Raw genomic sequence first — 26239 nt, 5'->3', positions numbered from 1 at the left:
AGGCGTAAATTAATGAAGAGGTTAAGATGAGAGTCAAGAAATGGAGGCTTTAACACATGAGACATGTAAATTGAATCTCCAAAATATTGGTAAAGGGAGCTCCCTAAATGATAACTGCACAGGCCTAATGAAAAAATTTGTTCAGATTCGAGCACATTGGCAGGCTTTGGGAGAGATGTCTCCAAGAATATTAAACTGAAAGCATCTCTAATGCATCTGAATGTATTCAAAGGCAATTTAGACAATAGTGGGGGGAGCAGTTTGGAGCTAAGTTAATTATAAGTACATAGAACATAAGAAAACAAAAACATCCAACAATTATTAACTTCAGATAAAGAAATTTTCTTAAGAAAATAAGTATAGCAGATTCATTTTTAAAGTCTCAATTGACCACATTATTCTCTATATTCAAAAGGAGAAAACTGGTTCAGCTGTCAACAAGACTTTACATAGTTATAATAATGTAAATGCTGATATTCACACAATGAAAATTATAACAGTTGATATTATGTAAAGAATAGAAAGTTAGCTTGTATGTGGTGATAATGGGATAGGATGGTGAAAGATCGTTAAATCTTTATCTTCCCTAGTTGGACGTCAATAGAATGCCTAAAATTAATACATCAAAATGTAACAATATAGCCCTTTTTTTGTGTGCTATGGTTATGGGTCCCAGATAAAGATAGTTGTTTCTGGGAAGCAAGATATGGTCTTGGGGATGTGTGAGGAACTATGGGACTTTGGAAATTAAACAAATAGTTTGACATATAGTTTCACTCTTTAAATTGTATGTCTGTATAAATTTTATAAAATGAAAAATGAAAATTAGAATATATGTAAGTTACCAAATAATTGCAAAGACATTTTAGGTTTTTAGCTCCTTTATTTTATGTGCCATTTGTTTCTAAATCCTGTAGGATAACAATTTCCTAGGAAATACTTGAATAGATCCTACTAGAGTTTAGTTTTTTAAAACTGGCAATGTGAAAAGATAAATTTCGAGTGTTGTGGCTCTATATTAATGTCATTCTTTGGAACAATTCATGTTTTTGACCAGTTTGAATTAAAACTTGTAAATAATGTTGGAATGTAGTCAGATATCAACCAGTGGCTAATTTGCAAAAAAAAAAAAAAAAAGTAACAGTGAAACTAACATATTAAGTGCTTACTAGGGATCAGGCACCATGTTAAATAATTTCACGTCTGCCTTGATGGCAGACAGGGACTAGATTGAAATGACTTTTGCGCCCCTTGTGTCAAGCACATAGTTTGGTACATAGTAATCCCTCTCTCTCTTTATATATCAGGACCAAGTAGGGTTTATGCAATACTGGACAGTATTAACCATGTATTTTATTTTCTATATTCTGATACTTTGACATCTGGTACCTTGATGACCCTAGAAGGACTGCACTTCCTAGGGTTAGTTAATTCCTAGAGGCAAATTGCCCATGAGCATGTTTTTTAAATGCTTTTTGATTTTTAAACAAACCAACCAATTCAGAGGTCACACACAACCATTTCCTTTATTTGGCTGTTACACTCTGGGTCACTATCCACCTGCCCAAATCATCCCAGGACTAGGTACCAGATAGGGATAGCTCCTATGCACTAAAGCCTGCTGAAATTATTTAAAGTAGTCAATCATAGGCCTTCTTGCCTTGCCTCTTCCTTCCTAAGGAAAGCACAATAAAGACTCTCCCCCACAGTTCTCCCCTCTTTCTCTGCCTCCTGACTGGCCCCAGGGCTTGCCCATGTGGCCCCCTGTGGCATGACATCCCCCTACTCTTGGGAACTGTGAGTAATAAACCATCTTTACAAACGCAATCTGCTGATCTGTTGGCCTTACTATACTTCAATTTTTCTATTAATGCACAATATTTTAAAACATAGGCAATCTATCTAGAAGCACTCAAGTGAATCAAACTGAAGTCTGCTAAATAAGTGATAACTGTATCTAAAAACATTTAGAAAATTACAATTTGATGGCTCAGTCTAGTGAATAACCCTCATTGAACACTCACCGCTGAGAAAATATTGGCTACATTTATGAGCATGTTAGTTTATAGTCATAATTATTGTTAACATATAATATTAATAATAATATTAGTTCATATTTGTGTCGTACTTTCCCATTTACCAACACTGTAACATATATTTCAAAATAATTTATGTTATTCTCATTTTTATTGCTGAGGATACAGATGTTTAGAGTGGTTAGATGACTTATCTAATCCTACGCAGCTTAAAAGGAACAAAAAAGGAACTTTTTTGTTGTGAGGATGAAATGTATAATTATCATAAAAATGCTTTGACAAATTAAAAGGTATTTTCAAAATCCAAATTTATTTGGCTAAATATGTAGTTTATATTAACAGGTTTAAAACCTCAAAAAGGCTTTTGGACCCACTGGAAACTGAAAGAACTCTCCACAACCACCATTCATGGTAGCAAAAAAGCACCTGCAAAATCAGTAAAGGAAAGAATTGCAGACAGTCAAGAACATATATCAACTAGTAAGTAAAGTTTTTGTATACTGCCAAATGGAATAGGTAGCAAAAATCAATTAATTTATATATTAGGCAGAATTTTCTAATGATTTATGTTTTTGGTGAGGGCCTTAAAATAACATTTGATTTATAGATTGATGTTATAGTGGTACACACTTAAGTCCTTTTTCCATTTGCCTGTTACAAAATAATGATTTTTTAAAATGTTTATCCTTTTTGTCTTTATGTATACTACATATATTCTCACTTTTACTTGTATTGCTAACTGGTTAATCATGTCTCTATATATAAATTTACATTTTTTATTTTGTTCATTTAAATTATGTTTTATTTAGGGTTTCAGTTTTGTGGTGTGTTTGTCAAGACTTAACTAAGATTATAAAAATACCTACCTGTATTTTTCTAGTATTTTTAAATTTCCATATAAATTTAACTCTTTATTATAAACAGCATAGTTGTATTCCAATATGATGGGTTTTTTTTTTTCCAAATGATCCGTTTATTAAATAGTCCACTTAGAGCCTACTTGAAATACCAATTTATTTACATTTTAGTATTCTTTTCTGTTCCTTTGAGCCACGTCCAAATTCTTGCGCCAGGACCAAAGTCCTCAGTTACTCTACATTAATAAGCTTTGTAAGGTGAGTTTATTTCTCTCCTGTTTATGCTATTTCTTTAATACCAAACATAAGTCTAATGCTCAGGTCTCATGTATGACCAGTTAAATCAGAATCTAGGCTTAGTAATGTTTAAAGCTCCTCAGTGCCTCAGATGATTTCATGTGCAGGCAATGTTACAAACCACTAATGCAGAGGGAAATACCTTTCTAACCTATACCTTGATATAGGCCAAGGAAGAGGAGGAATTAACCTACCCAGCCTACTCTTTGGGAAGTTATTCTTTAGTTAATCTCTGATTCTAGAATTATTTAGTTAATTATTCTTCTTCAGATCTGAGAATTTTGAATTTAGAGCATCACCGTTTTAACTGTGGTTTTCTATATTCTTATCGCAGTATATATCATCCAATATGATTTCTATCTTTTATTAGTTACAGGAAATTTTCTTGTTTGCTGTCACCCTCAGTGTTTTACCAAAACTTCATATATATTGTTATGGGGGCTGGGGGGCTATTTCTAGGGATTTCTAATAGAAAGAGTAATAGTCTACTATCTTGAGCCAATTTTGTTTATCTGTTTTGACTTCTCACCCTCACATATGAATAACTAAATTGAGAGTATTTTGTGAACTTTCCATTTTCTTTTTAAGTAACAGAAAAGTGGTAAGAATAGCATTAAGAACTCCCATATATCCTTTACCTACCAATTATTTATATTTTGCTTGTTCTTTAAATCATTCTCTTTCTTCTTTTTTCACATAAGCAATTAAAGATTAAATTTCCCTAAGCACTGCTTTAAGTGTGTTGTATTTAGATATGTTGTATTTTATCACTTAATTAAAAATTTTCTAACATTTACTGTAATTCCTACTTTGACCCATTAGTAGGTCAAAGTAGGGTTATTTAGAAAAGTATTGTTTAATTTCCAAATGTTTGGGACCTTTCTAGATATCTTAAAATTACTGATGTCTAATGAAAAAAAAAAAACTACTGTGGTCTGAGGGCATACTCTGTATGATCTTTTGCAACGTGTTGAGACTTGTTTTATGGTTCAGAATGTGGTCTGTCTTGGTGAACATTCCATGTACACTTGAGAAGAATGTATATCTGCAGTTAAAAAAAATCTCAGTTAGATCAAGGTGGCTAATAGTATTATTCATATCTTCTGTATCGAGTCAGCTAACTGTAGCCTGTGGATTAAATCAGGTGTGTAGCATGTTTTTATACATTCTATGAACTTAGAATGGTTTTTGCATTTTTAAGGGTTGTAAAAAACAAAAACGTAAAACAAAATAAAGAATATGTGACAGAGACTACATTGGCCTGAAAATCCTACAATACTGACTTGCTTTTTATAGAAAAATTTTGCTCACCCTAGTTCTATGTCTTTATTGATATTTTATTTAGTTCTATTAATTACTCAGAGGGGATATTAAAATATAATTTTAGAATTATCTATTTCTCCCTTTAATGTTATTGATTTTTGCTGTATCCATTTTTAAATTATTGAGCAAATATACTTTTATTAGGTTTTTCCTTTAATCATTATAAAATGTTCCTTTGTAGCTATGATAATTCTCCTTTTTTTGAGTTCATTTTGTTTAATCTTAATATAGACACTTCAGTTTTCCTATGCTTATGGTTCACATCGTATCTTTTCTCATCATTTTACATATAACTAGTTCATATTCTTATATACTTTTTGTAAACAATCTGTAGTTGAGTCTTGTTTTTTTATTCAGGATGACAATCTCTTCACTTTAATTTGAAGTGTTACTTCACTTACATTTAATGTAATTATTGATATGATTAATCTTATTTCTACTAGTTTCTATTTGTTTTGAGATTTATCCCATCTGTTCTTTGTTTTCCCTGTCTTCTTTTGGTTAATTGAATATTTTTGTCATTCTATTTTAATTCCTCTATTGGCTATTTACCTATACCCCTTTTGTATTTTTTGAGGCTGCTTTAATGCTTGCAAAATGCATTCTTAAATTATCAAAATACTATCTAAAGTTAATATTGTCCTACTTAACTTAAAATGTAGGACCTTGGAGCAGTATAGTTACATATACACCCCCTTGTCTTTTTTGCTATTGTCAAATATATCTACATAAATAATACCCTCACATTACATAGTGTCATGACTTTTGTTTCAAATAATTACATGTTTTTTCAGCTTTTTTGAGATCTAATTGGTGTACAATAAATTGCATATATTTAAAGTGTAAAATTTGATGAGTTTTGACATATGTATAAATCTGTAAAACCATTACAACTCAAGGTAAAAAACACATCTATCTCTCTCAAAAGTTCCTTATGCTTTTTTTGTAATTCCTTCTTGCCACCAACCCACAGGCAATCATTTATGTAATTTTTGTCACTATAGGTTAGAATGCAATTTTCTAGAATTTTACATAAATGAAATTATATAGAGTGCATGCTGTTTTTCAACTAACATTTTTTATTCCACATAATTATTCTGAGATTCATTCATGTTGTTACATGTATTAATAATCTCTTCCTTTGTGTTGCTGAATAGTAGTCCTCCATAGTAGGAATATAATATGATTTGTTTATCCATTCATCTTTTGGTGGCTATTTGTATTGTTCTCAGTATTTGGCTATTATAAATACAGCTGCTATGAACATTTATATACAAGTATTTGTTTGGATATAGGATTTTATTTCTCTTTGATAAACATCTAGTAGTGGGATGGCAGAGCAGCATGGTTATGTAATGTATTAGGTCATTCTTGCATTGCTATAAATAAATGAAAAAAGAGGCTTAATTGGCTCATGGTTCTGCAGGCTTTACAGAAAGCATGGTGTTGGTATCTGCTCAGCTTCTAGGAAGGCCTCAGGAAGTTTACAGTCATGGCAGAAAGCAAAGGGGGAGCAGGCACATCACATGGTGAAAGAAGAAGCAAGTGAGAGAAAATGGAAGGGAGGTGCCACACACTTTTTTTTTTTAAACTTTAACATGCACATGAATGACCTTTATTTTATTAAAAGTTTCTGTTCAGTGGGTCTGGGGTGGGACCTGGGATTTTGCATTTCTAGCAGGCTTCAGGGAATGCGAGTGTTGCTAGTTCCACACAATTTGAGTAACAAAGTTATAAACAATATATATCTGATCTTTTCTTTTTTTATTATACTTTAAGTTTTAGGGTACATGTGCACAACGTGCAGGTTTGTTACATATGTATACATGTGCCATGTTGGTGTGCTGCACCCATTAACTCGTCATTTACATTGGGTATGTCTCCTAATGCTATCCGTCCCCCCTCCCCCCACCCCACAACAGGCCCCAGGGTGTGATGTTCCCCTTCCTGTGTCCATGTGTTCTCATTGTTCAATTCCCACCTATGAGTGAGAATATGCAGTGTTTGGTTTTTTGTCCTTGCGATAGTTTGCTGAGAATGATGGTTTCCGTCTTCATCCATGTCCCTACAAAGGACATGAACTCATCATTTTTTATGGCTGCATAGTATTCCATGGTGTATATGTGCCACATTTTCTTAATCCAGTCTATCATTGTTGGACATTTGGCTTGGTTCCAAGTCTTTGCTATTGTGAATAGTGCTGCAGTAAACATACATGTGCATGTGTCTTTATAGCAGCATGATTTATACTCCTTTGGGTATATACCCAGTAATGGGATGGCTGGGTCAAATGGTATTTCCAGTTCTAGGTCCCTGAGGAATCGCCACACTGACTTCCACAATGGTTGAACTAGTTTACAGTCCCACCAACAGTGTAAAAGTGTTTCTATTTCTCCACATCCTCTCCAGCACCTGTTGTTTCCTGACTTTTTAATGATCACCATTCTAACTGTTGTAAGATGGTATCTCATTGTGGTTTGGATTTGCATTTCTCTGATGGCCAGTGATGATGAGCATTTTTTCATGTGTCTTTTGGCTGCATAAATGTCTTCTTTTGCGAAGTGTCTGTTCATATCCTTTGCCCACTTTTTGATGGGGTTGTTTGTTTTTTTCTTGTAAATTTGTTTGAGTTCTTTGTAGAGTCTGGATATTAGCCCTTTGTCAGATGAGTAGATTGCAAAAATTTTCTCCCATTCTGTACGTTGCCTGTTCACTGTGATGGTAGTTTCTTTGGCTATGCAGAAGCTCTTTAGTTTAATTAGATCTCAATTGTCAATTCTGGCTTTTGTTGCCATTGCTTTTGGTGTTTTAGACATGAAGTCCTTGCCCATGCCTATGTCCTGAATGGTATTGCCTAGGTTTTCTTCTAGGGTTTTTATGGTTTTAGGTCTAACATTTAAGTCTTTAATCCATCTTGAATTAATTTTTGTATAAGGTGTAAGGAAGGGATCCAGTTTCAGCTTTCTACATTTGGCTAGCCAGTTTTCCAAGCACCATTTATTAAACAGGGAATCCTTTCCCCATTTCTTGTTTTTGTCAGGTTTGTCAAAGATCAGATAGTTGTAGATGTGTGGCATTATTTCTGAGGGCTCTGTTCTGTTCCATTGATCTATATCTCTGTTTTGGTACCAGGACCATGCTGTTTTGGTTACTGTAGCCTTGTAGTGTGGTTTGAAGTCAGGTACCGTGATGCCTCCAGCTTTGTTCTTTTGGCTTAGGATTGAATTGGCAATGCGGGGTGCCACACACTTTTAAACAACCAGATTTTGTGTTAACTCAGAGTGAGAGCTTACTTATCACCAAGGGGATGTCCCAAGTCATTCATGAGGGCTCTGCCTTCATGATCCAACCACTTCCCACCAGACCCCACCTCCAACACTGGGGATTACATTTCAACATGAGATTTGTACAGGGACAAATATCCAAACTATATCATTTCACCACTGACCCCTCCCAAATCTTGTCCTTCTCACATTGCAAAATACAATCATGCCTTCCCAACAGTCCCCGAAAATCTTAACTCATTCCAGCATTAACTCAAAGGTCCAAAGTCTCATCTAAAACAAGGCAAGTCTCTTCCGCCTATGAGCCTGTAAGGTCAAAAACAAGTTACTTACTTCCAAAATACAATGGGAGTATAGGCATTGGGTAAACATTGCCATTCCAAAAGGGAGAAATCAGCCAAAAGAAAAGAACTGAAGGCCCAATGCAAGTTCAAACCTGGCAGAGCAGTCATTAAATCTTAAGGCTCCAAAATAACCTCCTTTGACTTTATGTCGCACATCTAGGGCACACTGGTGCAAAGGATGGGCACCAAATGCCTTGGGCAGCTTCACCCCTGTGGCTTTGTGGGGTTCTGCCTCCACAGCTGCTCTCACAGGTTATTGAGTGTCTGTGGCTTTTTCAGGTTCAGGGTGCAAGCTGCCAGTAGATCTACCGTTCTCGGGTCTGGAGGGCAGTGGCCCCCTTCTCACAGTTCGACTAGGCAGTGCCCCAGTGGGTACTCTGTGTGGGGGCTCTTATCCTACATTTTCGCTCTTTACTGCCCTAATAAAAGTTATCTATGAGGGCTCTGCCCCTGCAGCAGGCTTCTTCTTGGGCAACCAGGCTTTTTCATACATCCTCAAATCTAAGCAGAGGCTGCAAAACATTCTTCACTCTTGCATTCTGTGCACCTACAGGCTTAACACCATGAGGAAGCTGCCAAGTTTTATAGCTTGCATTCTCCAAAGTGGCAGCTCAAGCTGTACCTGGACCTTTTAAAGCCCCAGCTAGAACTGAAGCAGCTGGGATGCAGAGAGCAGTGGCCCAAGACTGTGCAGGGCAGCAGGTCCCTGGGCCTGACCCATAAAACCATTTAGTCTTCCTAGGCCTCAGGGCCTGTAACTAGAGGACCTGCGTCTTAGATTTCTGGGATGCCTTCAAGGCCTTTTTCCCATTAGCACTTGGCTCCCTTTTGTTATGCAAATTTCTCTGGCAAGTCATTGCTACAAAGCCTACTTGAATTATTCTTCCAAAAGAGCCTTTTCTTTCTCTGCCGCATGGCTAGGCTGCCAATTTTCTAAACTTTTATGTTATGCTTCCTGTTTAAATATAAGTTCCACATTTATCATTTCTTTGCTCCTGCATCTGAGTGTCGTCTGTTGCAAGCAGCCAGGGTTACATCTTGAATACCCTGTTGCCTAGAAATTTCTTCCACCAGATACCCTAAATTATCACTCTGAAGTTCAAGCTTTCACAGATCCCTAGGGTAGGGAAACAATGCAGCCAAGTTCTTTGCTAAGGCACAACACAGATGACCTTTGCTCCAGTTCCCAATAAGTTTATTATTTCCATCTGAGACCTCATCAGCCTGGGCTTCACTGCCCATATCACTATCAGCATTTTGACCACAACCATTTAACTAGTTTCCAAGAAGTTCTGAACTTTCCCTCATCTTCCTGTCTTCTTCTGAGCCTTCCACACTCTTCCAGCCTCTGCCCACTATGCAGTTCCAAATCTGCTTCTGCATTTTCAGGTATCTTTATAGCAATGCCCTACTCCCGATACCAACTTTCTGTATTAGTTCATGCTTGTATTGCTATAAAAGAATACCTGTGACCAGGTAATTTACGAGAAAAAGAGGTTTAATTGGCTCATGGTTCTGGACGCTTTACAGGAAGCACAGTGCTGGCATCTGCTCAGCTTCTAGAGAGGCCTTAGGAAGCTTACAATCATGGCAGAAGGTGAAGGGAGAGCAGTCATGTCACATGGCAAAAGCAGGATCAAGCAAGAGGGGGTCAGAGGTGCCACACAATTTTAAACAAGCAGACCTCATATGAACTCAGAGCAAGAGCTCACTTATCACCAAGGGAATGGCCCCAGCCATTCTTGAGGGATCTGCCCCCATGATCCAGCCACCTCCCACCAGGCCCCACATCCAACATTGGGGATTACATTTCAACATGAGATTTGGTTGGGGGTAGATATCCAAACTATATCATGTATGTATAACATTTTAAGAAATTGCCAATCTCTTATCCAAAATTTTACATTTCTACCAGTATACAACTTATATTTACTTCCTTACTAACACTTGTTATGGTCTTTTTAATTTTAGCTATTCTCGTGAGTTATATACTGGTATTTAGCTAGGTTTTATTTTAATTTCTCTGATGATCAATCGTGATGAGCTTCTTTTCATGTGCTTATTTGCCATCCATGTATCTTAAAGCTCCAAAATAACCTCCTTTGACTTTATGTCCCACATCTAGGGCACACTGGTGCAAAGGATGGGCACCAAAGGCCTTGGGCAGCTTCACCCCTGTGGCTTTGTGGGGTTCTGCCCCCACAGCTGCTCTCACAGGTTATTGAGTGCCTGCTGAAGTGTCTGTTCAAATATCTTGGCCATTTTTATTTGAGTTGTTTGTCTTCTTATTGAGTTATAAGAGTTCTTTATACATTTTATGCTTATTTATTTAGTTAGTTCATTTTTAAAGACAGGATCTTGTTCTGTCGCCCAGGCTGGAGTACAGTGCCATGATCATAATTCACTGCAGCCTAGAAAAAAGTTATTCATGTATTTAGAAACAGGTCCTTTTTCAGATATATATTTTACAAATATTTTCTCCCAGTATGTGGCTTGCCCTTTCATTTCTTAATAACATCTTTTAAAAAACAAAAGTTTATAATTAGAAGAAACCCATTTATCAATTTTTTTAATATAGTGTATGCTTTTTGCATTCTATTTAATAATATTTGTGTACCCAATTTCACATAGAAATTTTATAGTATGTAGCTTTATAGTTTAGACTTGTAGCTCTTACTTTTAGGTCTCTAATTCATTTTGAGTAATTTTTCTTAATTATATGTATAAACATTAAGAATCACTTCTTTGCATATTGCTTTAGCACCATTTGTTGAAAAGATTATCCTCTCCTCATCGAATTATCTTGGAAATCAGTTGACCATACATATTGGTTTATGTCTGTTCTCTGTATTCTGTTCCACTGATGCCAATAACCAGCTACCTTTAAAACTGTAGTTTTATAATATATCTTGAAGTTAGGTACTATAAGTTCTCCAACTTTGCGCTTCTTTTACACAATTATTTTGGTTATTCTAGATTCTTGTCATTTCCATATAAATTTGAAAAACTGCTAGTCAGTTTCTAAAATATATACTTGGGCATCTTTATTTTAAATACATTGTATTGATCAATTTGGGGAGAATTGGTATCTTAACAAAGTGAGTTTGTCATTTCACAAACATAGAATATGCCTATATTTATATAATACTTCTTTAATTTTTCTCAGCAATGTTTTCTAGTTTTTACTATACAGACACATCTTTTTCCAATTATACATGGCATTTTAAATTTTCAATTTTGATTATTCATGCTGCTATATAGGAAAAAACTTTTTATTTTGCATTTTTATTGGGTGCATGTATATTTAGGACAGTTAAGTCTTTTTGTTGTATTGAATACTTTATCATTATGTAATGCCCTTCTTTGTCCTTTTTGATTATTGTTGTTTTAAAGTCTGTTTTGTCTGATATAAGAATAGCAACCCTTGCTCTTTTTGTTTTCCATTTGGCTGACAGATCCTTTTCCATCCCTTTATTTTGAGTCTATGGGTGTCATTTCACGTGAGATGGGTCTCTTGAAGATAGCAGACTATTGGGTCTTGATTCTTTTTTCAACTTGGCACTCTGTGCCTTTTAAAAAGCTTGAAAGTGTATTATATATTTTATTTATCTCTAAATATTTGAAATACGCTTTTTATATCTGATGCTAAAACGTGACAAGATATTTTTGTTTCTGGATGAGATGGTCTAAGCTGTGGGAGCAAGGGCCAAGTTATAGTGGCTGTTTCTTTTAATTCATTGCTCAAATTTTAATTTAATAGTTCATGTTCAACCTGGGAAAATCTTCAGTTTGAAATATGTACTTGATAAAGTGTGTTAACTTAAGAGAGCTAAGGCTCTATTAACTGCCTTACTCTCATAAATGAGTAATCTTTTTATGTGACAGGTGACTTTTATTATCATCTTCATTTTTATAAGTGACAAAACCAAAATATAAGTTGATTAAGTAATTTTCCTAAAGCCACATAACTGATCAGTGCTAGAATATAAATTGAAATTCAAGAAATTTTGGCCACAGAGTCTGAACTCATAACCACTTCACGTACTGTCTATCAGTCATTTGATTTTACAGGCTTATAATTAAATTAAGGCTTAAAATTATCATTGTAGAATAAGTATTGTAACTTATGAGAGTTACCATAGCCTTAATACTTCATTTATGGCAAATGTGAATGAGTTTTTAGGTCTTTTCCTGGATTAAATTTTAATAGATGAGGGTGAATGAGGAAAGATGCTAGTAGAAAGGCCAGAAAGGTAGCAGAAGACTGGACAAAAATTTACTTGTTTTCCAGTTTTGTGTATGAATTTCTCTAGAAATAGCAAGCAATGGTTAGGGGACTTGGAAAATTCACACTTTGGGGCCAAAGTGATGCAGAGGCACAATGGCAACAATGGGCCGGAATTTCTAAACCTCTAAAAGAAACACAGCCTCCATTGAGAATTACATGTCTACCACACACCACTGTTTTTGACGGTGGAATTAAAAGAGAAGTTGTTGTAACATTTCAAAGAGGTAAAGATCACTAAAGAGGTATTTTTTCTATAATCTTCTGCTTAGATTGTGACTACTAGGAAATCTACTTAAGAAAGAAGTTTGTTCAAATTTATGAGTTTCTTTTTTGAACTTTGAGCATCTCATATTTCTCCAGAGCTTTAATCTACTTTTAAAACTATCTTCTGTGTTTTTATATCAGTTAGTGGTCAGTGAGCTCCCCCAACTCATTGATTTTGTCCTTGATGGCAGAGCAGGGTATGGATTGACAGTGAGAAACTGAAACATTCCTATCCTATAGGAAATCATTGCAAAGGGACTTGGCTCATGGTATCTGAGAGCTTCCATATCCTGCTTGTTGCTTTACAGTTTCTGTGTACCTTACCCCCAGTCTGGACACAGTCATCATTGTGGAGAATTCTCTGAACATAAGATTCAGATCATGTATTTACTGGTGCCATAAGTATGTTTTTGTTTGGAGGCTTTCCTATGCTATAGTCCCTAATGTTTCATCTGCTCTAATGTATTCAACTTGCACATAAAGAACTTGAATGTCTTTGAGCAGGTCATACAACCCCTTTGAGCTTTATTTTTACAACTGAAAAATGAGGTGAGTAGAATATTTCTATATTCCCCTTTTCCAGCATTTTGTTCTTTAATGACTTCTATCCACAGGTGCTGAATAATCTTCCAAAGTGATTGCTGACTGTTCAGGTGTAATTAGTAATAGAGACTGGTGGTTTAGGATTCATGATTTGAGAACTCCTCCTTCTCTATAGCTGTGTGTGTGTGTGTGTGTGTGACTTTGTGTATACTAAAACCTTATTCTGTGTGCTGGAGGAAGGCTAAGGCAGATAAAGAGCAGAACTAGGGTAAAACATTAGTATATGTACATATGCATGCATATACATATATATGACTTAAAAGAAATATTCTGTATTCCATATATACTGCTGTCTTAGCATTGCTTCTTCTAATCTAAAACATATTTAAAACATAATTTTTTTCGACATTCGAGATGCTTATTGTAATGTGGAGTTAACTTTTTTCCAGAATTTTACAAAGAGGACTTTCTGTTTTGTTTTTAATGAAATAAACACACAGTGGATAGTTAAAATTTGCCTTCCAAACAAAATGTCATGATATCTCCCTTTTTAGGACTGGAATGTAAGCAGTTATAGAATTTCAGTATCTGGAATGACTCATGATTTATAAGCCAGCTCCTCTTAAACAGTGTATTGTTAGATTATTTACAAGACTATAATTTTAATGTTAATTTCTTTATTGTGGTACAATACCATTTAAGCTTTTGAACTCAAATAAAGATCATTTTTAAAAACTATTTTTATACCTCTCCCCCAATTTCTAAATTCAATTTTTTCTCTTTGTCGGATTTTAAGGTTAAAACAATAACAAGTCTCATTCTTTTTATAAACTATAGCTTAAACCGCAAGCAATAAGAAAAATCCTTATATTCAACTATCATGTACTTTTATGTACCTAGTACACATTACTGTACTTGGCACTGTAAGGAGATAAAAAATAAAAAGAAACACAGTAGTTACTCATACACAAGTACTAGGTGATATTTAGCAAATGACATGTTACAGAGATATTTAAAGTAATAGCCAGATGCTTTAGGATTCCATATGTTATAAAGAGCTACTTGGATTTTATTATTTATTTATTTATTTTATTTATTTTATTTTTCAAGACAGAGTCTCGCTCTGTCACCCAGGCTGAAGTGCAGTGGTGGGATCTTGGCTCACTGCAACCTCTGCCTCCCGGGTTCAAGCAGTTCTTCTGCCTCAGTCTCCCAAGTAGCTGGGACTACAGGCATGCACCACGACACTCAGCTAATTTTTGTATTTTTAGTAGAGACAGGGATTCTCCATGTGGGCCAGACTGGTCCCAAACTCCTGACCTCAAGTGATTTGCCCACCTTTGCCTCCCAAAGTGCTGGGATTAAAGCACGAGCCACCATGCCTGGCCCGGATTTTAGTTTGCACCTCTAATTTTGCTACCTCTTCACTATTAGCAATGCTCAGGGATAATAAAAAAGAAACCATTAGAAGTAGGATATAAAATAGCACTTTGAGAACTAAGCCAGTAAAATTTCCACATTATGCTTTTCATTATACATCATTAAAAGAAAACCAAGAAATTTGCACAACTAAGGAGTGAGGAAACCCCAGAAATATGCTATTAAGATGGTCAGACATACAAACTCCCAATGTGGTAGCAATTTGTTAAGTCGTATTGTTGTTAGTTGTATTTTATACTATGTAGAGGAAGACTATATGAACAGAAGCAGAGTGAATAACATAAGGCACAGAGTAGCCCAAAGAACTGGAAATTTGGTAGAAATTTAACAGAACTATTCAGATTATTATGAGTTAGATTTCATCATAACTTGGAGAATATGTATATTTCAAACCTGTTTTCTCTCCTTTTGCTTTGATGCCATGCTCACCAAGCAATTTCAAGTTATTTAACTTCCAAGTTAATTTTCCATGTCTACCATAAGATCACCTGCAAATACCTCCCCCAGATATATTGGTCTCTTGGTTGGTAGCATTAGTCAGAGGGGCTGGGTTTAATTTTGAAACAGCAGGTTTCCATTATATTATGAAATGAATTATTAGCATATTATACTAAATGACATTAAAATGCTGTCTTATGGAGAAGTGAATGATAAGAGTTTGAATACCTGAGAGATTTAGTAATCAGTTTGCATAAAACAATGTGATGTATTTCTATTCATTTGCAACAATGACATTTGTATCATGCTTAGGTATTAGAATGACTCTTTGCAGTGAGGTGTGCTTATTATTCTGTCACTGAATTGGAATTGGTTTGTCCATTAGTTTAATAAATATTTGCTGAGTGCAATGAACATTTACTGAGTCCTTATATTTCCTGAGTATTAAATATATTTACTGAGTGCTTAACAGATGCTCTTAAAGGAGCTTCGGATACATAAGGGAACAAAACAGTATCCTTTTCCTTATGGAACTTATGGGCTAGTGAGGAGAGACAGACAATAACCAACAAGTGTGATTAAATAAGTTACATAGAATGTGTAGTAGGCATACATATACCTACCACACACCTCTAGACTGTGGTATGAATACTGTGTGATGGAAAAAAAAAAGAGCCTCCAACTGAGAGGATTGCAGGGGAAGCAGTATCCTAAGAGGACAGCTAAGTTTTCATTAGAGTAAATCAGTGCAATGTATAAATCTAGCAAAATGTTAGGAAAAGTTTTCACTAATAAAGTCCGTCTTGTAACATGGACTTCCAGAACAATACTGGACCTTGTTAAACACAGAATGAAGTCAACCAGAAAGTTTGCAACAAAAACAAAACTGAAATTGCAGTTCTTGACAATATACGTTTCTTTGTTCAACTGAATTTTTTGAATTTATTGCTGACTCTATGTTTAGGGTGTGTGTGTGTGTGTGTGTGTGTGTCTCCCACTAAGGCAATAGAGTTGATACTGGTTTGGCAGTTGTTTAATATATGCATATTTATATTTAAGACTCAAGCATTAAAATTGCTGTTAGGGTCAAAGCACAATGGTAACTTATACATGTGCTCTACAACTGACATGCTAAAGACTTATGAAGTTTTTTTCTTGACAGTCTGTCAGCTATCACTTATGTTTCTTAGTGGTTCCAAAGGCTCATTTGTTCCAAATCTGATCCTCATAAAATTGATTATATATCTATAGGTATGTAATTGTTTTAAATTTTGAAGCATGGATTTTATTAACACTATTACAGTGCCTGACACTGTACTATTTACACACATACACACACACACATATATATATACACATACATACATACACAGACCCCTTTATATATTTGTGTAACTGAAATAGATGTGGACATATATAACATAAGTGTGTGTATTTGTCTTGCTTAAGTAGATGAGTGTAGGTGGATGGATAGATAGACACACAGGTATGCCTAGTTGCTTAAGTAGATAAGTGTAGATGGATGGATAGATAGACATACAGGTATGCCTATCCATCCTCTATTGAGATAGAGATAAAAATTCTCTAAATGCTAGATTAATGGCGTAGATTGACGTGCAGTGGGAATTTATAGAAGAGAAAAATCATTGTAAGGCAGGACCAAGTCTGGTAATCATTAAAGAGGAGAATCTTGATTTTGTTCTTGATGGCAGAACAGGGTATGGATTGATAGTGAGAAGTTGAGACATTCTGGATGATAGAGACAATATAGAGAAATCCCAGAGACACAAGGAAGTATGGTGCATGTACAAAATGACATGAGAACAATGGTCTAAGGATACTATGAAGTTTGTGAACATTGAGGAGATTGGAACAGATGGATGGAACCAATTTGTTGATGGTTTTGATTTCTAGTTTAAAGAATTTTACCCAAATTCAGTGAGCCCTAGAGAGACAACATGGGTTCTACAATTGGTAATTGACATAGTTTAAATGACATTTTAGGAATATTAGGTAACTAAACAGGAATTGAGACAATGAGGACTTGGAACAGAAAAACAAATAGGATGCTATTGCTAAACTTTAGGTACAATTTAATGAGGTCATGAAAGTAGTGAGGAAGAGATGAGACTGAGGGACATTAGGTAAGAAGAGTTGAGCAATCTTGGTGATTACTGGATAAAGGAACAGATTCAAGAAGAAGATTCAGGACACAGTCACCACTAAAATATGGTAACAATGACTACATTATTATGAAATTATGGAGTTTCGGTAAGTTTAGTTAATTGAATGAGATGAGCAATGTGGGTGCCAGGTTTGATCATTCATGTAGAAGACCATGCTATTTAATACATCAATGCGGCACCAACATCCCACTCTTCCAGCTCCATAAAAACTGAATGTGAAGATAATTTTTTAAACCACATTTGCTATTGTTATTCTGATTATAAAGATCATATATATTAATGTAGAAAATTTGAAAATGAAGTATTTAGAAGACAATAAAATATCACCTGTGATTTAACCTTAATAACATTAAGGCATGGTAAATATTTATCTTCTGAAAGGGAATAAAAATTCCAATATTTTTGAAACAGTGAATGGAGATAATTAGGAAGATTTATTAGCAAGAAAGTAACATTTTTCTTTTTTCATTATAGAGCAATATCATAAAAGTTGGACAAATGAATAGCTAGTTGAGTGACATGTACAATAAATGAGAAATATGAAAAATTAATAATTAACGCTGTAAACTATAGAAACTTAAAGTTGAATTGAGATAAGCACTGACACCTAGCAAAACAATAACAGACAGGAATAAAGAAAAGGGAGAAAAGCTGAAAAATGTTACATGATTCATTCTAAGAAGGCCTATGAGCGTGAACTGCTGAACACACTAAGCTTTCAAGGATAAGAGATGAAGTACTTCAAAAGCAAAAAGTTTTGATCTCTTGCTTTTCCTGATGGATTCTATTTAAATTGTATACAGGACTAGCATCACTATCAATGCTATCAAATATCTTGTGCTTTCAAACCTGTGACTGACAGAATTTTTTAAAAGTATAGATGTGTTTTTACCTCACATAGTGATTGCTGCATTTGTTAAATAAGTTATTTTTAAAAACAGATTCTAAAGGACTTGCCAATATATAACACAGACCTTTGTATGGCAATAGATAAGATTATGTAGGCATGATGACAAGACTGGAAAGATCTTTGTATATAAAATTTATTATATATTTTATCAATAGATTATTAATATGGATCAGTTAGTAAGCAAGTATTAATAGTATTAAGTACTTTTTGACGTTCTATTTCCTTACCAGATTCCATGGGGAATTTTAAAAAGGCAATAGTTACTTTTACTTTTATCACACTCAAAATATATTTATCATACAGTGTTTGATACAAACATGGTAGAATTGTCAATATATGCTTGTTTAACTGAAGTAGACGAATACACATATACATAAACATTGCATATATGTGTGTGTGTGTGTGTGTGCATATGTGTGTGTGTGCAGTCAATTACTATATTAGAGTGCAATAGGATTCAGAGAAGGAAAAAAATTGTTATAAGGCAGGGGCAAGTTTGGGAATAGCTCATTAAATTTGAGCTTTGTCCTTAAGAGCAGAGCAGGGTATGGATTGATTGACGGTAGGAAGTAGAGATATTCTAAGCAGTGGGGACAGTAAAGACAAAACTCAGAGGCAGAATCAATTTGCAACTTGTGTAAATCATGATAAATACAATGGACTAAAGAAACTATGAGGTGTATATTGAACAGTGAGAAGATTGGACAGTCGAGTTAGAGCCAATTGTTTGACAGCTTTGGGTGCTAGTTTAAGAGATTTAAACTAAACCCAACAGGCAAAAAAGAGCCAATATGGGTCTTCAATTGGCGACTGAAATAGTCAAAGTAGTATTATAGGAAGATTAAAGAATTAGGCAGTATATGAGATGGGAAGGAATTTGAAACAAGAAAGATTAAGGAGCTATTGCTAAATTCTAGGCATGAAGTAATAAAGCTGTAGGAGGATGAAGAAAGATGAATCTGAATGGATGTTGAGAAAGAAGTTAGCTGAGTGTTGGTGATTTACCATATTCACAGAGTCAAAGGGAAGGAGAGACAAGAATAAGAGCTGACTAAATTTTGAGTATAAAAATGAGAATATTTACTTCCGGCACTGCTGATTAGAATGTATTCTGGAAAAAACTTTCAGAAAATCAGTTTTTCAATTGTATTTCCTGTAATCATCCTAAGAAAATCAGAAATATAAAGAAACATATATAAATTGTTCATATTTATCTTCGTAAAATAATTGAAATAACCAAAAATAATCAACAATCGGAGATATATAATAAAGAAGTGATAGTAAAGTAGAAGCCCTCTCATCTAGCCTGGTTGTATCTATTAATTGGTTGATTAATGGAAAAATTTCAGTCAAGTGGAGAATCATTAAGGTGATATGTACATGCCCTAAATATATTTACTTCAAACATAAAAAGGTACATTCGTCATTTTTCGATGTAGAGCTATGCCCTTTCCTCTGAGTATGATTCTAATAATGATTATACCCATTAAATATTGTCTATAGTATCCAGTATCCGTTTCTTTAAAATGAACTAAGAATTCAGTGGTATCTGCCAAACAACTTAAGTGCATAATTTCTCTAGATTTTTATTACTTTTTCTTGTTGTTTTGCCCACCTAATTAAGCAGCAAAGTTTTTAATTACTCACCTTCTTCCATTGCCACTCCTTAGCCACTATAAGGACAGGCTCCTATTCTGAAGAATATGGAAAACAATTGCAATTTTAAACAGAGGATGCATGATCTGAAATATATTTTAATAGAATCACTTTGGCTGCTCTGTTTGAGAATGGACTGTGGTGGGGGAGGGAGAACTTTTGTGCACTTTGTATTCCATAATCATTCTGATGCAAAAACAATTGTAACTCTCTTTCTAGTGTCTACATTTCCTGTGAGCCCCAGTTGTGAATAGCAGAAATATGGAGGCATCTAGGAAAACCTAGGGGCAGGAGGGGCTGGGAGGGAATAAGACCTTTCAAGGTGTTTAAAGAAGAGACAAAAGATGAAGAAGCAGGCATAGTTTCTGAAGAGGTTTTTTGGTTTTTGTTGTTGTTTGCATTTACCTAATTAGTTCTCAACTGCAGAGGCTCATTAGAATCTTCTGGGGAATTTTTAAAATACCACTGCATGGGCCACCTGTCATATATACTGATGTAATTGGCCTGCGTTGGGGCCTAGGTGTCTCTCTCTCTCTCTCTCTCTCTCTGTCTCTCTCTCTCTGTCTCTCTCTCTCTCTATATATATATGTATATATAATATATATATATATATATCTGTATATATAATATATATATATATATATCTCCTGTTCTGTATATATCTATATATCTATAGATATATACAGAACAGGGGATACTAGTGTGTACCTACCATTGAAATCAATTGTTTTCAAGTCTTTTTAGGTCTTATTCTCAGATGGTCTTGGGTAAATGGTGGTTGATTGCCTTCAGCATCTAGAACAAAACACTCTATGGCCTAGAGGAATTCCAGCTGGCATCTATGATCTTATTCTCTTGAGGCAGGGCAGCTAAAGGGAGGATTATCTTCATGTTGAGTCTGATGGCAGGGTAATTTGCTTCATGTGGAGGCAAAGGGATATTGTTAGTTTTGCGGCTACATTGGGAGTTCTAAGTAGCCACATCTCAGGCTAATAGGAAGTCCAGATTGGTTCAAACCTTTTGTTAATTATCCTGTGTAGGAATGGACCACGCAGTATCCCTCAAGGAAGAATCAAGAATGTTTCCACAGAGAATATACATATTTCATCTCTTTCTCTGCTGAATGGATGCCCACTGAAAGCCATGAATTACTCTTATTAGACCCTGTAGAATCCCAGTTTATGGCAGTGACGTTAAAAACATCTAGTTTATGACTTGGATCAGGCAGCCTGTAAAATGGCTTCCAGTGATCCCTGCTTTCTGGTATGTATGCCCTTGTATAATACCCTCCTCATGAGTGTAGGCAGAGGTAACATCGCTTTTGAAACTAGGCTATATATATTAAAATAAAAAAACAAACCTGTGGCTTCCATTTTGGGTACTTCATCTCACACTCTCCGATTTCTTGCTCCATGGGAAACAGACTGTAATGTTGTAAGCAGTGCTATGGAGAGGTCCATGTGGTAAGGAAGTGATAGGTCCTGATAAGAGCCAGTGAGGATCTAAGGTGGATCCCTTTCTGAGTTGAATATTGAGATAGATGACTACAGCCCTGGTCTACACCTTGATTGCAGCCTCATGAGGAATTCTGACCAAAAACACTGTGCTGAACCATGCCCAGGCTCCTGAGCCACATAAACTATGAGAAAACAAATATTTGTTTCAAGCTATTAAGTTTTAATTTGTTACACAGCAATAGATAACTAACACATGGAAGGATTCATCAAGAGAAGGGTTTTTTCATAAGTGAAATGTTATTTTCATCTCACATTTCAATTATTAGAATATAAATGAAAGAAAATAAATTTGGATAGGCTCTCATAAATTCAATGATAAGAACTTGGAAAATGCAACCACATGATAACCAGGAAGTAAAAGGAAAACATAAGAGGCATCTTCCCCGACGAGAGTAAATATCTGGTTCCTTGAGAAGTGTAGTTTGAGAATGGAGAAATCAGATGTTATTGGAAAGAGGCTAGGACTGTATTATTTCTTGCTTCCTGTCAAGTCTTTTCAACTCAAGAGAAAGTAAATTTTCTTGACAAACCATTCAAAATTAAAGGATAGGTGGGAGTATATGTGTCCCTGAAGGAACAAGTGACCTTCATTGAAAGCAGCAGCTTGGTTGAATAAATACTGTACAGAAGTGGAATAAAGAGTAGCTGACAACAATGCTGAAATAGTTACACATGAAGTTTTAATGAGCTATTTCATATTAAGATACATATTGAGAATTCAAACCAGAGAGACCAGTTAATAGATATTTTCCCAACTCTGTTTTAGGGTGATCATAGAAATGATACCCACAAGTTAGTCATAGTGGCCTGCATCCATTTCGATGTATCAGTGATGTATTCTGATTGGCCAGTAATCACCCATACTGACTGTTAAATATTTTTGTTATCACTTTTATGCGTGGTGAATTTGAGTTCTGGTTTTCTTTAGCCTTGTGTTATTTATGTGTAAAGTTGGATTATGGGAGGCAAATAATCTTTTGTGTCTCATTCACGCTCAGGTAAATGGCAGTGGGGTAGGGATGTAAACGAAACTGCATGATAAGCCCTGCAAGTCATTCTGATGTATCAATTTTGCTTACTGGTGTTTAATTGCAGACATTGTCATATTAACGCAACCACAAATATGTTATGGAGTAAGATGCAAAAATCACATGAGTCTTAAGAGAAAAGAAATGTTCTGTCTGTGGTGGGCCCCCTTTGCATTATTCTCTAACTTCTTATTTTACACCTCTACTATTAGAGAAATTTCAGTAGAAAATCATAAGGGGCACTGTTTTAGAGTTTTTCTTGTTATAGGATTGCTTTTACTACAGCTGGGTCCCCTCGTACATCTTTATGTTCTTTGGCAGTCTAGAGAACCAGAAGAGCAAACTCTATGAGATAGAAACCCTAAGAATTTACCTCCAGCATCCCTTCTTTTCTGTCATTAAATTGAATTTGTAGCCAACTCAAAGGCTGACAATTTATACTATGGTTTTTATATTTTTATATTATAATTTATATTATGGCTTATGTCAACATGTTTTGTTCACTGCCTTGAAAGTATGTTTTGTTTACTTTTGTTATCATTTCATGTTTTAATTTTTTCTTTTCTAATTGTTAGAAACTCATGTATTTAATTTTATCTTTCAAAGAACATTTTTAAAAGGCTTACTCTGCTTATATGTATATTTTGCACAAAGCTTTCCATTCATAAACAAAAGGTGAATAGAAATCAGAATTGAAAACTGCATAGTTTCTTTTCTCCTTTTGAGTCAAATCATCACAGTATAGATTAGTCATTGTGTATGAAGTGCATTGCCAAGACATAGTCACATTTGTGTGCAAATGTAAAGGCTATATCTCAACAGAAATAAAAAACAAAAACATGCCGAAGACCATTAGCTAATAATACTAATAATCGAAGAGTAGTAAGCATGTGCTAACTGATCTAGACTCTTGTGACAGCTGCATATCTACCCAGCTGCATGACCTTAGGTGTATCAAAATCTCAATTTCCTAGACTACAAATGAGTAAGAGGGATGGAGGCCCCTTACAGTTTTAAGATTCTAGGATTCTAAATGTGTGTAACTAGAGCAAATTTTATTTTCTAAAATTTGCATAATAAATTTAAAAATAGGAGAAAAACAAATAATTAAAGTACATATCTCTAGAAGTCTTTTTTAGGTGACTTATACTACCAGGAATGGATTTACCACTAAATATTGGTTTTGCCTAATTCAGCATTGCTATGTAATTTGATGGAAGTATAACTCCATAGACAAAGAGCATTTGGTCCTAACATAGCTTGTATTTTATATGTATATACACTATTTCTATTTAAATTTCTGATAGTCATGTTTTACCCTTTTAAAATGAAGATTAGTTTTAGTATGTATTTTCTTTTGTCTATAAACATTCAATGAATTCACACTGAAAACTGATTATGAACAGATAGTCTGCTAGGCACTAAGGAAACACATATGAAAAACTAAGTCCTCCTCTGCCCTCAATAGGCTCACAAGACTACAGTTACTGAAGCCTGACCTCAAAGCCTAGCTAGCAAAGTCCTTGAATCAGGTGATAGTTCAGAATACCATTCATGCTCTCTCCCAAGAGTATATCTGAGGAAGGGCAGTTCTTTCTAGTTTTCTACATCCTGGTCATATAGGTCAACCACAGGAAAATTAAATGAATCTATTGTTTTTGTTGACCTAGCCTTTTCATATAACTCTCATCTATAAATGTATTACCAAATACTATTTATGTAAAGGGACTTGAATGACAAATATTTTGAAATTAAAACCACAATGGTTAGCATACCTTTTAAATTAGATAAATATTGACCTCCCATTGGTGAACATGTAAAGTGCTACCAAGATCTGCCAATGAAAGACTTTTGAAGTGGAAATTCATCTTTGTAATAATCCTGTTATCTGTAGGCTGACCTCAAGCCTTCATGACATTCAGGGCCCCTTATTCTTAACTGTATCTTCTATTTTGGGCATTGTGCTCTTGCCATCTAACAGGAAAACAACTTTCAGTGCTGCCACCTTTTGAACAGCAGAGATTTCTAGAGATTAGAAAATTACTAAATTTAAATATACATAGTTTTAAAATATGATACTTTTCTACCCATGCATTCAAATATATTCTAACTTTAAAATCCTGTAAATACTTATATTTGTAATGATTTTACTTATATGATCCAATTAATTGGCAAGAATATGTGGTGAAAGATTTTTTACATATTTGTATTGTTCTGTGTGAGACATCTATTGTAAGCATTGCTTCAGGCTCTTATTTTTGTCTGCCTTCCAGGATTTGCTGGCCCAAGTGCTGTGTGCTAGACTTAGTGTCAGTCAGAAAAGGGAGGGAAACTTGCAGTTGAGCCAGACAGTTTTGTTATTCCTTTAAAATTAAAAGCATATGAAACAGATACAGCTTATTAAGGTTTTTTTATAAATAACATAAACTTAAATAACAAAACAATAAAGTTCAAAAACAACTTAAAATAGAGTTTAATGCTGTAACCATAGGAAAAAAGCATGATTATTTGTGGGAAGAACATTATTAAAAGCCATATTCCCAAATATGAATTATACAAAGATAGATTATGTTACTTGAAAAAAACTTAAAGATTTCTCAATTTTACTTTGAGGAATTATAAAATGTTATTTTGTGGCAAGTAAGATGAAGTACAGTATTATCATCAATCACTGTTGCTATCTTATATACAAGATTTTTGGAAACATCCTTTTAGCAATACCCTTTCCACTTGAGCAGCATTAGAAATTTTGTTCTTATTAATAGGTATAAGCATGTTCTAATCCTGTACTTTTGTTAAATTATCTATTTTATTGACTTTCATAGTAGTTTTTTTGAGAATTTTTTTTCTGATTAGAGTTTAAGTAGATTATAATTTTTCACTAGAAAGCATTTAAAATGCTGCTCATTTTCCATAGTTAATGTGGCTTGATTATCTGACAAATCCTGCCAGAAGCCTGTAGGTCTGATATACCTTATATAACATCATATGCATTATTATTATTATAGCAGCCATTTTATAAGCAGATAGGAATATTTAAATAATCATTATCAGATAATCAAATCTAACATACTCTTAAGGGTAAATTAATTTAAGAAAAAAATTACTATTACTAACATCATGATTGTACAACCAGTTTTACAATTTTTTACAACCTTTAGTTACTAAATCTGATTTTTGTGTATACTTTTCAAATCTTTCTTTAATGCAGTGTCTTAAAACAAACATAAATGCACAAGTCCAGCTTGATCAGTTTTTCAGTAGTTTTTCAGCCTTTCTTGATTACTAAAAAATAAAAGGAAAGAAAATTTTGAGAAGAAAGAAAACAGTCCACTTAAAGAAATCTCCCTGCTGGAACTGGTTCTTTATATACCATATGCAATTAAGTTATTGCCATAGGAAGAAAGTGGGCTGTTTTTTGTTCTTTCTTCGTTTTTTTTCCTCTTACAGGAATCCCCTTTTGATTTAAGGCAACAAACATTTCCCCTCCGTTGTGTGTCCATTTAGCTGATGCATATGTGTTGTAATGGTTTTCCAGAATTAGTTCTTTGAAGTTACAATCTTCATTGCATTCTTTCTGTTAAAACAAACAAACAAACAGACATTATCCAAATGATTTTTAGAGAGGCTCAATTAAACGAAGAGTAAGCAGGTAATATTTGGTAGAATTGAAACATACACAACTTTTTTTAACCCTCAGATTGAGCAGGCCTAATGTGGTTTATTAGCTATACTTATGTAGTATATTTGCATAAAAAGGTATCTTAAATTTGAAATAAAAACACCACATAATACACAGCTAGTTATGAAATATGTGTAGCTTTTTGG

At 34.5% G+C, this 26239-nt stretch overlaps 2 protein-coding genes across 5 annotated transcripts in view; one reads left to right on the top strand and one right to left on the bottom strand.

Moving 5' to 3' along the window:
* The window catches only part of FAM227B (family with sequence similarity 227 member B), a 300149-nt gene that overhangs the window by 111151 nt on the left and 162759 nt on the right, over positions 1–26239 (top strand). For 3 of the 4 annotated variants that reach the window (XM_055098575.2, XM_055098572.2, XM_055098574.2), the window contains one exon: positions 2379–2516. In XM_055098575.2, the coding sequence (XP_054954550.1) occupies positions 2379–2516 (138 nt within the window). Of the gene's footprint in view, positions 1–2378; positions 2517–3086; positions 3152–26239 lie in introns of all 4 variants that reach the window. The other variant, XM_055098573.2, reaches the window with a different exon arrangement.
* Positions 24861–26239, bottom strand: part of FGF7 (fibroblast growth factor 7) — a 64457-nt gene continuing 63078 nt past the window's right edge. The window contains exon 4 of the mRNA XM_034938738.4: positions 24861–25988. Within this exon, the coding sequence (XP_034794629.1) occupies positions 25794–25988 (195 nt within the window). The 3' untranslated portion in view covers positions 24861–25793. The remainder of the gene's footprint in view (positions 25989–26239) is intronic.

The sequence above is a fragment of the Pan paniscus genome, chromosome 16, assembly GCF_029289425.2.
Source record: "Pan paniscus chromosome 16, NHGRI_mPanPan1-v2.0_pri, whole genome shotgun sequence".
NCBI lineage: Eukaryota > Metazoa > Chordata > Mammalia > Primates > Hominidae > Pan > Pan paniscus.
The sequence above is the reverse complement of the archived record's forward strand: the minus strand, read 5'-3'. Positions and strand labels throughout refer to the sequence as shown.